Source organism: Rhineura floridana, chromosome 2, assembly GCF_030035675.1.
Source record: "Rhineura floridana isolate rRhiFlo1 chromosome 2, rRhiFlo1.hap2, whole genome shotgun sequence".
Taxonomy (NCBI): Eukaryota; Metazoa; Chordata; class Lepidosauria; order Squamata; family Rhineuridae; genus Rhineura; species Rhineura floridana.
The window spans coordinates 83,564,821-83,578,683 of NC_084481.1; the positions used below are offsets into that span (position 1 = coordinate 83,564,821).

Consider the following 13,863-nt stretch of genomic DNA (forward strand, 5'->3'; position numbering starts at 1 on the left):
GCTTTTCTTGGTGCAGAATATTAATACTTTTAGAAAGAGTACATTTACCCAAGGCATGATGTCATATCAACAGTCCATGCGCAAACAAGTATGCCATAGGCGAACTTCCTGCCGACACCATTTCTGCTTCTCCCTACTGCACAGCCATGCTTCTCAAATCCACCTTAGCCCCCCTAGTCCAAGTACAGCACCCTATGTACTGTAATATTTGCATACATTTGCATATTTTGTATAATTTATTCCACTACTGTTAGAATGTGAAAGGAGCCAAACAACAGGCCTGAATGAAGACCTGGCCTCCTGCCTCCCCAGACCCTGAAACGTCACCAGGCATGACCCACACATTTGTAAACCTCTGCAGTACTAAGGACTAGAAACTTGCTTTTTAAAATGAAAAGAAAACACAGAATGCTATTCTGTGCTCAGAATCGGTTTCCTCACAATTGAGGACCATACAGAGTTCTGGTGATCAGCAATGGAGGTACTGTACAACTGACGACAAATATAGCACTGTGATTTCTATAATTTGATAGCATCCATACCTTAGTCACATTCAGGTTAGGAAATTTATACACAGAAAAAAGGAATGGATTATGGAGAAGGTAGGAATGCAATGGGTTGGTTACCCTCACAGAAAGACCTTGCTATATACGCTGTAGCATATTTCTTCCCTTTCCCTATCATTAAAGCGAAACACATGAAGGAGGCTGCTACACCACTAGAGCAAAGTTGTAAAACTTACCCATGAATAGCATGGATGGAGTGAGGTTCATAATGGTATCTTCCTTCCTGGTGACGCATGTCAATTGGCAAAGGAGCATGGAAGGCTGGAAAAATATGCTGCGGAACTGCAGAAGGAAAAAGAAGAAAAAGGACTTCAAAAAAGTCTTCATTTTAAAAAAAGCTCACCACAAAACAGTTTCAAAGACACTAAAGCGCCATGCATCTCAAAGCAAGCGCCGAGCCAGACAAGGGGGTCTTCAAGATACCAGCGCTATCGTACACCAGAGAAGGAGAATAAATAAATAATCAAAGTCATTTGGAGAAATCCTACATCTTCAGCATGAAAGTTCTACGACAGGGTTTTCGACAAAGACAAGCAACTAAGCGCTCTTTGAACTCAGGGAGATTATAAGGAAGCACCAAGGAATGTCAGGCTTCCGACACAAATCACAGTCGACAGAGCTCGGCGGAACCTGGAGCAGCATCATTTCCACTGCCAGGAATGGCTGGGCCAGCAGAAGCACCTTTCCCTAAGGTATATATGTACACACACAAAAAAACACTACCTTGGAAATATTTACTTGATGGTGGAAAAGGCAAGCAAAGAATCCACGTGAACTCTGTATGTAGTAAGGGCTGGCTGGAAAAGATCTGTGGCTCTGGTCCCTGATGAAGGAGACTACATTGCCCTTACTCGTCATCTTTTGTGGTCCCTTTTTTATCCATGTTTTCGACTTCCGTAAAATGGTCTCAGAAGACCTTACAACATCTACAATGATTTATGAAAACGACAAGCTTTAATACTTATTACTAATCCCTAAAGTTAACAGCAAGAATGAGAGTTGTCAGACTGAGAGGAAATTCACTACATTGGCTTTCCCCCATTGTACAAAAATTGATAATCCAACTGTGTCTTTCTGTGTCCCCTCCCCTCAAACCTTGCATTTAGATCCTGCCTGCCTTCTGTCAGGGAAGCCAAGGTGGCATACATGTGCTTCTCAGGCAGTCACTCATCCAGGCACTGACCAGACACAGACTTGCTTAGTTTCATGGTCCCATATGCTTTTAGACCATATCCTAAGATATTAGTCTTCAAGTAATGGGCTGGGATCCACTACCACGTTGCAGCTTGATCCAAGCTGGGTTGCAACAGCAGCCCTTCCACCATACAAATATAATATGGTACAAAAATTAAGAAATGAGTCTCCAAGTGCATGTCTGGGGTAAAGGTGGATCTGAGGTGTGAAAAGGTTGAAAACAACTGCCCTAGGTCCATCATCACCAATATACCATCACTTATGTAATGGGTGCTTAATAATAAGTCTTGAAAGACCACCTAATCAGTGTGATTAAAGATATACAAAGTAGATATTGGGCCAACTGCAGTTTGTGAGAAAGCATTCACATTTTTTGGTCTCACAGAATTCTTCATCAGACACAATAAAAAGGTAGCAGAATCTTGGGCATGTGTAACAAATGTTATGAGTGATTGTAAAGCCCTCTTCTGTTGTTCATCGTATAAATTAAGGAAACGTGATGTTACCTTATATATCATGTAAGTTAATGTCTCCTGTCATTTGCGCAGGAAAAAATGCAATAATTCTACCCGCTTGCCATTTTCATCGCCCTCCATGAACTGGTGATCTTTTGGAGTAGGGAGCTGCCTCTGCTCCTGTAGACTCACCACACATTTTAGAACCCTGATTTACTGCTGAACCATTTACAAAATCAAAAGCATATCACCAACACATATAGTTTCAATAGGGCTTACTCACAAGAAAGTTTCTACAGGATTGCAGCCTACAAGATGTAGGGTGGTTTATCGACATACAGGCTTATTCAGTAAGCTACACCAAGGGTAGAGACACACTTGCAGTTTTGCTGGCTTCAGTGTGCCCCCACCTTCATTTTCTGAACACAGGGACACATGATACCAGGCAAACTCCACCCCCATTTACTCCAAAACCTCAGAAGTGACGTTCCAGTGCACTTTACCTCAAAGTCAGCTTGCCAACCAGATGCAAATGGGAAGCCCACAAGCAGGAGAGGAGCACAACAGCACTCTCCCCACTTGTGGTTCCCAGCAACTGGTGTTCTACTAACAATGGAAGTAGAACACATATTCATGATGGGTCATTATTATTCATCAAATTTCTCAATTACCTTTCTCAAAATGACCCAAGGCAACTTACAGAAATAGCTACTGCTAGTAACTATTGGCAGCCTTATCTGTGAGTGTGTCTAAATCCCCTTTTAAAGCCATCCAAGTTGATAGCCACCACTGCCTCTTGCAAATTCCATAGTTTTAACTATGCACTGTGTGGAGAAGTACCTCCTTTGCTTCCGCTTCACTGATGGCCCCGGGGTTTACTATTATGAGAGAGGGATAATGGACCTAGCTATAGAACTTCTCCAACCATTATTTAAGCTGTACCCTCCTCAGCACAGGAGGAATATCTAGACACCGCTTCAGCTGCAGAGTAAGCAAAAGCAAAAGAGCAAAAAAGAAAATGAAAACAGAGAGTTCCCTTTGAAAACCATCTAGCTACCTATGCTGCCCAGAGAGGAGTAAAATCAGAGATGATGGTGTAGAAGGGATTCAGGCCTCCATAGCAGCCTTGTGTGCCTGTCCTAATACCGTGGCAGTTTTTTGCAGCCTGGCCAATGTCAGTGTACAGTAGAGTAACTGTTAAACCCCCATGAAAGACAGAAAAAAAATGAAGTTAGTATGTATATATTATGGGTCCACTACCACCTCCTTCACCCCCAGCCACTCCAACATCTGTCTACACATTAATATGACACTGTTCAAAGGGCCTGTGTAGTAGGAATCTTTTAAATAAAGATGAAGCCAGGGTCTGCCTGAGTGGGAAATGCAGCATGACCCTATTTGGTCTCAAATAAAAACAAAATCTCCTTCACACTTCAGTTTTATAGCAGCTAAACTCTTCAGTACCAATCTCTGCCCAACCAATGCCAAGTCAATGGGCACATAAGTTTTCCATGCCGAGGCTTAACTCTGAAAGCATTGGCAATAGAGACCATGTGCAAAGTGTACTTCCTTTCCAACTGAAGTGAGCTGTGGAGTCATCGGCTAGGAAGTGTTATGCAAACAAGGCCTTTGTCTCTTTTGGATGGCTGCTTTAGTCATCCAAATCCAGCTTCTGAAAGCAAAAGGGGAAGTCAACCTGTGGCTAGCAGCATCATGCCTAACTGTATACCAGTAGCCAAATAAACTGGTGCTCACAATTACCCAGCCCATCTGTTTTATCTCCCAAGGCAGGCATTGATGCTTAGGCCCCAATGGAGAAATGAAGGTAAGAGCTTGCTTATGCATTACGACACACGTGTTTGCAAACACCTGTTTTTTGCATTTACACACTTTTATATATGCTGAAAGAAAGTGTATCACACATGTTTGCAAAGACCTGCTGGTTGCATTTACACGACTGCATAAATATTAGGTGTCTTTAATGTGCACCTAAAAACATAACATGACTAGGCCATTAGGTCTCAGGTTCAATTTGTGGCATCTCTAATCAAAAGGATCAGGTAATAGTTAATGTGAAAGACTCTGCCTGAGATCCTGGATGGTTGCTGCTGTGGGCATGATATAGATTAGTCACTAGGTGGCACTGGACTTAGTTGTATCAGGGTGGAGTAAGGAGCTTCCTGTTCTGTTCTAGGTGGAGAAGAGAATAGACTATAAAGTGCCTGTCCGGCTTCTTGACTGGTGTGTTCTTTATCTCTTCCATGGACAAACAGAGAGTGGCTACATAGTAACATATACAGGGGCTAAAATAAAAATGCATCCTCTTAATATTTAATTTAGTTATCAATGGCATATTTTTGCTGCCCCATAACTGAGGTTCTCCAGCCAGTGTACATAAAGTCCTAGTAAACACACTTACCTGGAAGCAGGTTCTCCTGAAATCAGTCTAGACTTACTTTCCCACCAGTGTATTTATGAAATGGTGAGCCTAACCCTCATGAGTTATGTTATGATAACTCATTGCTTATTCATGTTTTTGACAATCTATAGTTGATGTTTATGTATTTTGTATGAAATGATTTTATTGTGGTTAGTTAGTATATAACCAGTCCTGGAATCATTTGAAGGGTAGGATTAAGGCAAACTAACTAATAAATAAACAAATAGAGGATATTAGAATTAGAAACTTGGTATTGGTGTCTGAGATGATGTATCAGAGCAAGTGAGCAGATAAGACAAATAAGCTGTGGGGTAGAATGGAAGCTGAGTTTACAGGAGCCCAGAACCATTAAAGCAAAGATAGCTAACATGGTGCCCTCCAGCTGTTGATGGACTACAATTCCCATCATCTCTGACCAATAACCCTGCTGGCTGGGGCTGATGGGAGTTTTAATCCAACAACATCTGGAGAGTACCATGTTGGCTACCCCTGCACTGAACACAGCGAGCGTGCATTGAATGCTCTCAAGAAAACAAAAACAAAACAGAAAAATAAGATCTAATCTTTTTCTTGAAAATTTGGAATTTTTCTCTGACTGCAGAAAGCCTCCTTGTTCTTAGTTGCCTGGGCAGATTATTAATATTTCTTGGACTAGGAAGATGCCAATTTTTTTACTTGTAACTTTCCAAGGCAAAGAAGGGATAAAAAGCAAGGCAAATCTAGACTACCCATCACAGAAAGTGAGCCCATATCAGAATCGAGTATTTTGTTGGAGGTAGAAACAATCGCCTGATTTCTCCAAGAGCAAGTGTACTTTTAAAGAAAATAAATCTCTTTCGGCGGACCAAACAGAAAACACAATTTCTTAAAATGCCCTTGTGTTTGTTTCTCCAAGATTGCTTGAATGCCAAAATCCTGTTTACCAATAATGAGAAAAAACATTCAAGACTTAAGTGGAGAGCTTTAAACGAATTTAAACATTTTGCACTTTCTCATCTAGAATATTGTGCAATACGTATATGACTACAATGAATGGAATCATACTGGGCATCTTACAGCACAATCCTATATATGTCTATTCCAAAATTAAGTCTGACTGAGTGCAGTGGTGCTTACTCCCAGCTAGGTATGTATAGGATCGGAGACTCAATGCAGTACTTTACAAATTGTTAAGCAGGCCATGCAGATGAATACTAAATAGTTCATTGGTAGACTGCCACATTGCTGGAATAGGCAGCATTGATGAAAAGGCAACATTGAGAAAATTCTACTTCTGATCAGAGGTTAAACTGTTTACATTACATGATTTCTTAATATGAATAATATTCCTCTCGTGATTTTTCTTAGGGTGGATTTATGTTTTACTCTTTGAAATTAATTCAAACAGTACTCAGCTTTAAATGGCAAAAAAGTACATGAATTGTAAATAGTGGTATGCACATTTGAATGAATGGATTTCCCCACTGTAAACACAGGGGCAGTGATTGGGCCATAATAGAATCTCTGCTCCAGTATTTATTCACACTGAAAGAACCATTCCCTTTAAAAATGACAAAAAAATAATCAAGTTTTGAATTCAAATCCATGTCTCTGCAAAAGTAAGCGCTATTGACTTCAACGGGACTTAATCCCAGGGACGTGTATATAACAGCCTTCTCTAACCTGGTGCCCTCCAGATGTTTTGCACTTCATCTCTCAGGCCAGCATGGCCGTATAGAATTGCAGTCCAATTGATGCAGTAACTTGGCAATCCATATATTTGTCTCCAGTGAAGAATGTATCTTTGTTTATTTACACAGCAAAATATGTACTACTCCTTTTATATATATATATATATATGGAAATGGACTGCCTTCAAGTCGATTCTGACTTATGGTGACCCTATGAATAGGGTTTTCATGGTAAGCAGTATTCAGAGGTGGCTTACCATTGCCTTCCTCTGAGGTGGAGAGGCAGTGACTGGCCCACGGTCACCCAGTGAGGTTCATGGCTGTGTGGGGATTCAAATCCTTGTCTCCCAGGTCATAGTCCAACACTCAAACCACTGCACCACACTGGCTCTCATCTATCTATCTATCTATCTATCTATCTATCTATCTATCTATCTATCTATCTATCTATCTATCTATCTATCTATCTATCTATCTATCTATCTATCTATCTATCTATCTATCTGTCCGTCTGTCTGTCCGTCTATCTGTCTGTCTATCTGTCTGTCTATCTGTCTGTCTGTCTATCTGTCTATCTATCTATCTATCTACATATATGCAAATGCCCCCAGGTTATCAGTATGGGGAAGTAGGACTTCTGTGCATGTTTTTCTGATGTCATCTGAATAACGATCTTGCTGTTTAAGGGAGCTGAATGGGCAGAAGAAAGATCTCTTGCCTGAAAGCGCAACCTCTAGCTTAATGCACCATTAATAATGGACTGGGGTGAATTATCAGAGGAGAGAATAGGAAGGGGTCAGAAAAGGTCTGAGACAAAGAGCGGGGGGAGAACTGGGTCACAGCAAGCATGACGGAGCATATCCCATTGGTACGCCTGTGGGATTCTCCACAGATGAAGTCACAACTACTGCACAGAATATGAATGTTCTGGGAAAGCCATCTGTAGGACCCTCATCCAACTAAGGATCCAAGTGGGGGCAGGGGAGTGAAACGCAGCAGAAAGCCAAATTTACAGTAGCTCTGACTTAACCTGCAATCAAAACTCCATTAAGGGCTTATGTTTAATAGCGTTTAAAGTAAGATGACTTATTTGAAGTAGTTTACAAAATATGCCCAGTGCAGAACGAATGCACTTTATTCCAAAGAATGTAATTATGTGGTTGCTAATTACACTTTGTCTGCACATTTTAAAGCCAGAGGTGAATGTGTAACTTGAGTGATAAAACAAAGTCTCATTCAAACGTTACTGCCTTGCTTTGTAGAAGACATTCCCCTTCCCTCTTCCCAGCTGCATCAGAGGCATGAACTCTGAGCAAAACAAAGGAGGGTAAAGGTACACATGAAACCGTGCGAGATGTATTCCATATTCCCAACTTTGCTTTCCATATGTTCCATTTGTTCTTTAATCATATATAGCAAGTGATGTCGGAGAAACTACTGTTGCTGGGGTTTTTTCAACCATTTGGTAACTTGCATTGCCTCATGTTACATTATTTTTAGGCCACAGAACCCAGTCAGTGTGCTTGCACATATGCATGCATGGAAGGGCTTTTTACCTGTAGGCATCCACTAATGGGAGAAAAGAGGAGGCAATATTTTACCAATCCCCCCTTCCCCTTGCAGGCTTCCCACCACACCTTCCACACTTTTTCTGCAGGGTACCCCCAACGCTCTGGAGCTGATTTTCAGGGAGTGCTGGGGGCGATAGAGAGGAGAGGGAATCAGCAAAAAACAAAACATAAAACCAGAAACACCCCCCCTTTCTTTTCTGCTACTGGATACTTCCACTGGATCAAATGTCCTTCCATGAATGCAAGCACTAGTTGCATTCCATCTCATATCTTTTACCAAGCATCAGTGCTGATTAATAGAGATGGATATGACATGGGCTATGTTACTTGCACTGAAGATATGTACATATCAAAGTCAGACCTTATGGTAGAGCTGGGATGGGAAGCCTCAGGCCCAGGAGCCAAATGTGCCTCCCCAAGTCTCTCTGGCCCTGAGACACTCCCCAGTCACACCCTCCCCCCAGGCCACACGCCTCTCACCAGCCTTGCTCACACCCTCCTTGCATGTTTTGGCCAGGCTGGAATGTGTCCTTGAACTCTCATCATGACTCTGGATGAAGGGTAAAGAGGGGTGTGAGTGTGTGTAGAAATAGCCTACTTTATAAAGGTAAACATGATATTCATTGTTTCCCCCACTTTTGCCATTGGCCCTGTCCATTATTGACATGTAGCCTCGGAAGGCTGTCCAGAAGACAATGTGGCTTTGCAGTACAGGGACAAAGAATCTGATGATTTGCCAGTTTGTGCACATAATCACTTGGTAAGCTGGGCATCTGTGTTGCCTTGATAATTAGAGGGGTAAGATTTTCTTCACCACCTTCTTTATTTACTACCTCAATTTCCCATGGTGCCTTACAAATAATATCGCAAAACAATGTAGACAAACCAGTCTGCCAAGTGCTTCCATGCACACGGTGGTAAGTTGCCACTTGATAAATGGTCATCTGGACTGACCCAAAGATAAAAATGTATGATAAACATGAGATTGGGGATTGCAACTGTTTGCTATTCTCAAGCCTGTTATATTTTAATCTGCCTTGCCTCTCATAGCTAAAAAGGTAAGGCTTACAATATTTCTTCCCCTTTGGGCCTTGCCATCTTTGCTGGGGTGCAGTGGTGGCTGGCTCCATGTCAGTGGGGCAGTGGATTCCACTCTGGGTTTTAAGAAGTTGGATGCCATACACATACATATTCCACAGCCTTACTTCACCCAGCACTGTCATGTAGCATGGGAGAAAATACTGACCCATGAGAATACCACAGGATGATTTCCATGGCAAGGAACAACAATTTCCCTTGCACTAAATCAGGAGTGGAGAACCTGCAGTTCTCCATATGTTGGACTTCAGCTCCCATCATCACTAGTTGGAATGGCCAATGGTTAGAGATGATGGGAGCAGTAGACCAACAACAATCTGATGGGCCACAGGTTCTCCATTCCTCTCCTAAAGTCTCCTGTCCAGGTAGGAGCAAAAACAATGTAGTGCCTCAAGTTACCAGCCCACAAGGTCTATTCAGTGATGTTTAAAGATGTATGTGGGGAAGGGCTGCAGCTCAGTGGCAGAGCACCTGCTTTGCATGTAAAATGTCCCGGGTTCAATCCCAGCATCTCCAGGTAGGGCTGGGAGAGACCCCTGCCTGAAACTCTGGAGAGCCACTGCCAGTCAGTGCAGGCAATACTGAACTAGATAGACTAACAGTGTGACAGAGCATAAGGCAACTTCCTATGCTCGAGCTTGCTCAAGGAAACATCAGTGTTTACCTACAAGAAGGATAATATGTGGAGGTGCCCTAAGGAGTTCCCTTATATGGGGCTATAAATTAGACATGAACGCATAATCTGCTCAGACGTAATCCACCCATGCTGCCTTTTTGCTACTGCTATGCTAGTTGAGGCTTGTGTCGGAACAGCTGAAGTTGCATCTGAAAAATGCGAAGGCAAAGCCATGCAAAGCTAAGATCAAGCCATACTAGTGTTACTGAAATTATAAGCAAAGGACGTTTGTTCTATACGAGATCTGTGCAAGACAGCTTCACCAGCCATCGTTCTGTACTGGTAGCCAGTGCCAGCTGCTTCTGATGAAGACGCAGGAAATACCAGCATGAATAATGATAGAATAATGTCCTCTTTAAACAGTTTCCTAACATCCCCTGTGGTTGAGGGTCAGCAATACACTCTAATTCAGACCCATTTATTGTAAATTGAACTGTTATTACTCTCTTTTTAAAAATTGGATCTTTTCTGTTGAACCCCCAGGTTTTATTCACCAGCTGTGTCATTGACTCACTGTAAAACTACCAGCAAAAGAGGCATGATAAAAACTTCATTGGAGGTGCTGTGAAATTTAGCTCTGGCCTATAATCTGCTTGAACATCCTCTGGTAAAAGTCAACGTGGAAATACAAGAGTGTTATTGTTCTACCAGAGGTCTTGGATGCTTTTAGTTGTTTGGGGGGGGGGGAGAGAACCCATGAAAGGATACAAAGGTGTCCCTAAATTTGTTCTACCCCACGTAGCCTAATAATTTAAAATGGGGTGGTATGATATCACCCCTTTTGATGGCTTCTTGAAGCATAATAGAATGTGAAGCCTTTGGAGAAGCCATCCTAGCAATAGCTTCTTTTTCTTACATGATGTGTTTGTTGTTTATATGGTAATATCAATGTGCACAGTGCTTTACAGAGTAACAACCAAATGCCTTCTGCAAGAAACTGACTGGACCAGGGGTGGGGAACCTGTAGCCCTCTAGAGGTTGTTGGATTCCAACTCCCATCATCCTCAGCTAGCATGGCCAATGGTCAGTGATTATGGGAGCTGTAGTCCAGCAAAATCTGGAGGGCCACTGGTTCTCTGCCCTTGATCTAGACAAAGAAGTGAACACAGAGGCAGGGGAGGAAGATGGAAGCGAGGGTAAACAGTGGGAGAATGTGCCTTTAGTTTAGTTAAACATTCTTTCTGTGCAATCCTATACATGTTTACTCAGAAATAAGTCCCACTGAGTTCGCTGCAACTTTCTCCCAGGTAGGTGTGCGCTATTGCTACCAAACACAATGAAGGGAGCAGTGAACAATAGTTGACTACTATCTGAATTTCCCTCTGATTAGGGAGCGCTTACATGATCACTTCTTTTTCCACAAAATCTCTGCACTAGTGGTTGCTCAGTATTAACAAAGCAGTTCTGCAAGTGTCCAAAATGGATTCCTGCACTGAGCAGGGGGTTGGACTTGATGGCCTTATAGGCCCCTTCCAACTTTACTATTCTATGATTCTATGAAAATGTTTCATGTGCATTATGTGTATGTTATAGTTTATCTATATATCACTTGTTGGCCCAAGGGGCCTCCAAAGTAATGAGCAATATATTAATACAACAAAAGATACAATAAAAGACAGTGTCAATCATACAGCCAATATGAGGTAGCAAAACCACAACATTCCAATAGTGCCTTACCTAAACAGCAAACTGGCCAAAATATGATGGACGACAACTAATCTAGGGCTGTCTCACTCAGCCCCATCACTGCATTACACCTAAACCTTCCACCCTGCAGTCGTGATCCCATTCTCACTACATCAGGGCAAACATCTGCCTCCCCCACATTGCAACCCCCCTTTCAGCAAGGTCCTGGCAAAAAAAATGACACTTTATCTGAGTGATCCTCATAACAGCTATGCAACAGCATCCTCTGCAAGCAGTTAAGCCATTGTCTTCCAAGCGGTGATTCAGGAAAGCTATTCAGATCAAGTCAAGGCTCACCTGCACCTTTCTTTTAAGCATCCCAATACCTGCTCTTCCACAGGTCCCTCACATGCAGACTACTCCAGCAAAAGAAGCTGCATTTATGGTTGTTTGGAAGAGGGCTGGCTTGCAAAGAATCAGGAGAGGCATCAGGGAAGGCAAGGTGAGCGTCTCTCATGATGGTATATATTTCATGTCATGTGGATCATGATACCATGCATAGCCTGTGATTTCCCCTTACTGTAGTGGTGGGGGTTCAGGGCAGGCCCTGCATGGGGACCTTGTGGTATGTGGGTTCTGCATGCATTGTGTAACACTTCTGTGTTGCAACCTCTGCAATCTTGTCTATATCCTTCAACAGCTGCAACAGAGGAAGAAACCACCCCTTCACCCACCAGGCTTCGTCTTTGAACCCAGCTCCTATAGAGACAAAAAGAGAGTCCTGTTTGTTTTAGCTGGCAAGGGGGGATTGTGGAAGATGGGACTTGGGAAAAGCAGTTGCTGCATCATCATGATGTGGCTGCCAGATTATTAAAGAGACAGCGTGAGTTCTGGTGAATGAAACTCCTATGCGGAAATGTCCAAAATGATTGTGGTACTGAATCTATGGCTGCGATCCTGTGCACACGTACCTGGGAGTAAGCCCTACTAAATACAATAAACATGCTTGTTTAGGATTGCATCGTGATCTATTAAGGAAAGGCACATCCAAAAGAGCAGGAAAGTTGACTGGGAGGGTTTTAAATCAGCAGCTCGTTAATTGCACAGGTCCAGAGCTGCAAAGCGCTAAGAGGCTTGGAAATCACTTCCTGCTTGGCTGTCATGCCAAGAGGTAGGTCTCTAAGCACTCCTCCGATCTGATAGTTATTAAAGAACAATAAGGCCACAAGTCTTGACTGCACCACCATTCAGTTAGGCTCCGCTACTCTGCTTCTTCCCAAGAGGAAGTACTTAATAAGAATAATAATATTCTGAAAGAGTAACCCACGGCAGTGTAATTAAAAAAGCTTTCCTCATCTCATGTTGAAGGAGGGAGAGGAAAAATGAAGGGGGGGGCGAGGGAGGGATTAAAATCAGACAGGAAATTCCACTAGAACAAGTTGGCTTGTGTCCTAATAATATAGGCCTCTGCCAATTCCTCCAGAAAGCAACTGGGGGGAGGCCCTCTAGACTAGCTCAGATCTGAAAACATATTGTGGGCGCAACTGCTGTGGCAATTCTGAGAGAGGGGAGACACAATCAAATAAAAGGAAGTTTGCTTTGCTGGGAAGTCACTCTTATATAATGTAGCCATTGTGTGAAGAGAGGTTGCTGCACTTTTGCAGAGAAAGCCAGTGCGGAAGGCTATTGAACATAAAGAGCCAGATGGAATCCAGGACTCATTCGTCCAACAGCTGCTTCAAAATAATAAGAAAGAAGTTCCAACTGGCTAGCAAAACTCCTGGAGTGAACGAAGGTAGAAGAAAAGTGAAACGGGGGAGCAGGTGGCCGTCAAAAACATGTGACTGTACTAGTGAAGGTTTGAGTGCACTGGATAAAGGTGGAAGAGAGTCAAATCTCTTAAATGAAGAATCAAAATTAGTAAAGGAAGAAGCCTGATCTTCTAAAACAAAAAAGGGGAATGCTTCTCTTTTAGTTCTAACAGCATTTGTAAAATCATTTTATATAGATTTACTATAAGCACTCTTTTGCTTGCAGAATGGGTTGTGGCAACATAAAATAGTTTAGATCTGTACTCTTAAAGCAGTCCTTGCTGATTCAAGGTGGTCAGGAAAAGTTTCCGAGTGTGTGCGCGCGTGCATGCATAACATGATGTGAAGAAATATCTACAGTATCAGATTTATATTTCTGCATGTTTTAAACTATCAAAACAAAGAACACCATTCTGTACCCCACCACTGAAACCTTACAGCACGCAAACTACCTGGCCACGTCACACAGCCAGCTCACCAGACAGTCAACATGCATGCACCCTCATGGTAACTCTGATAACACTATAACATTTGATAAGCCTTAATCAAAAACTATCAGGCCATAAGGCCAACTCAAATGGCCATTAGTACTGACCCACCCCATTTTTCAGGCCTCCATCTCATGGTACAGATCTGTATGGAACTGGTTCCTCTTCTATGCCTTGTACCAATAAGCACAATGAATTGGCTCATAGCACCTCCTCAATAGGTAGAATTCCATACTTTTTGTATGAGGCCTTTGTGCTTATACCTCTG

General features: G+C 42.5%; 1 protein-coding gene across 8 annotated transcripts in view; it reads right to left on the reverse strand.

Moving 5' to 3' along the window:
• GLI2 (GLI family zinc finger 2) overlaps window positions 1-13,863 on the reverse strand; it is a 350,757-nt gene that overhangs the window by 109,087 nt on the left and 227,807 nt on the right. For 7 of the 8 annotated variants that reach the window (XM_061609156.1, XM_061609157.1, XM_061609158.1 and 4 more), the window contains one exon: window positions 743-848. In XM_061609156.1, the coding sequence (XP_061465140.1) occupies window positions 743-848 (106 nt within the window). Of the gene's footprint in view, window positions 1-742; window positions 849-1,289; window positions 1,399-13,863 lie in introns of those variants that run through there. The other variant, XM_061609163.1, reaches the window with a different exon arrangement.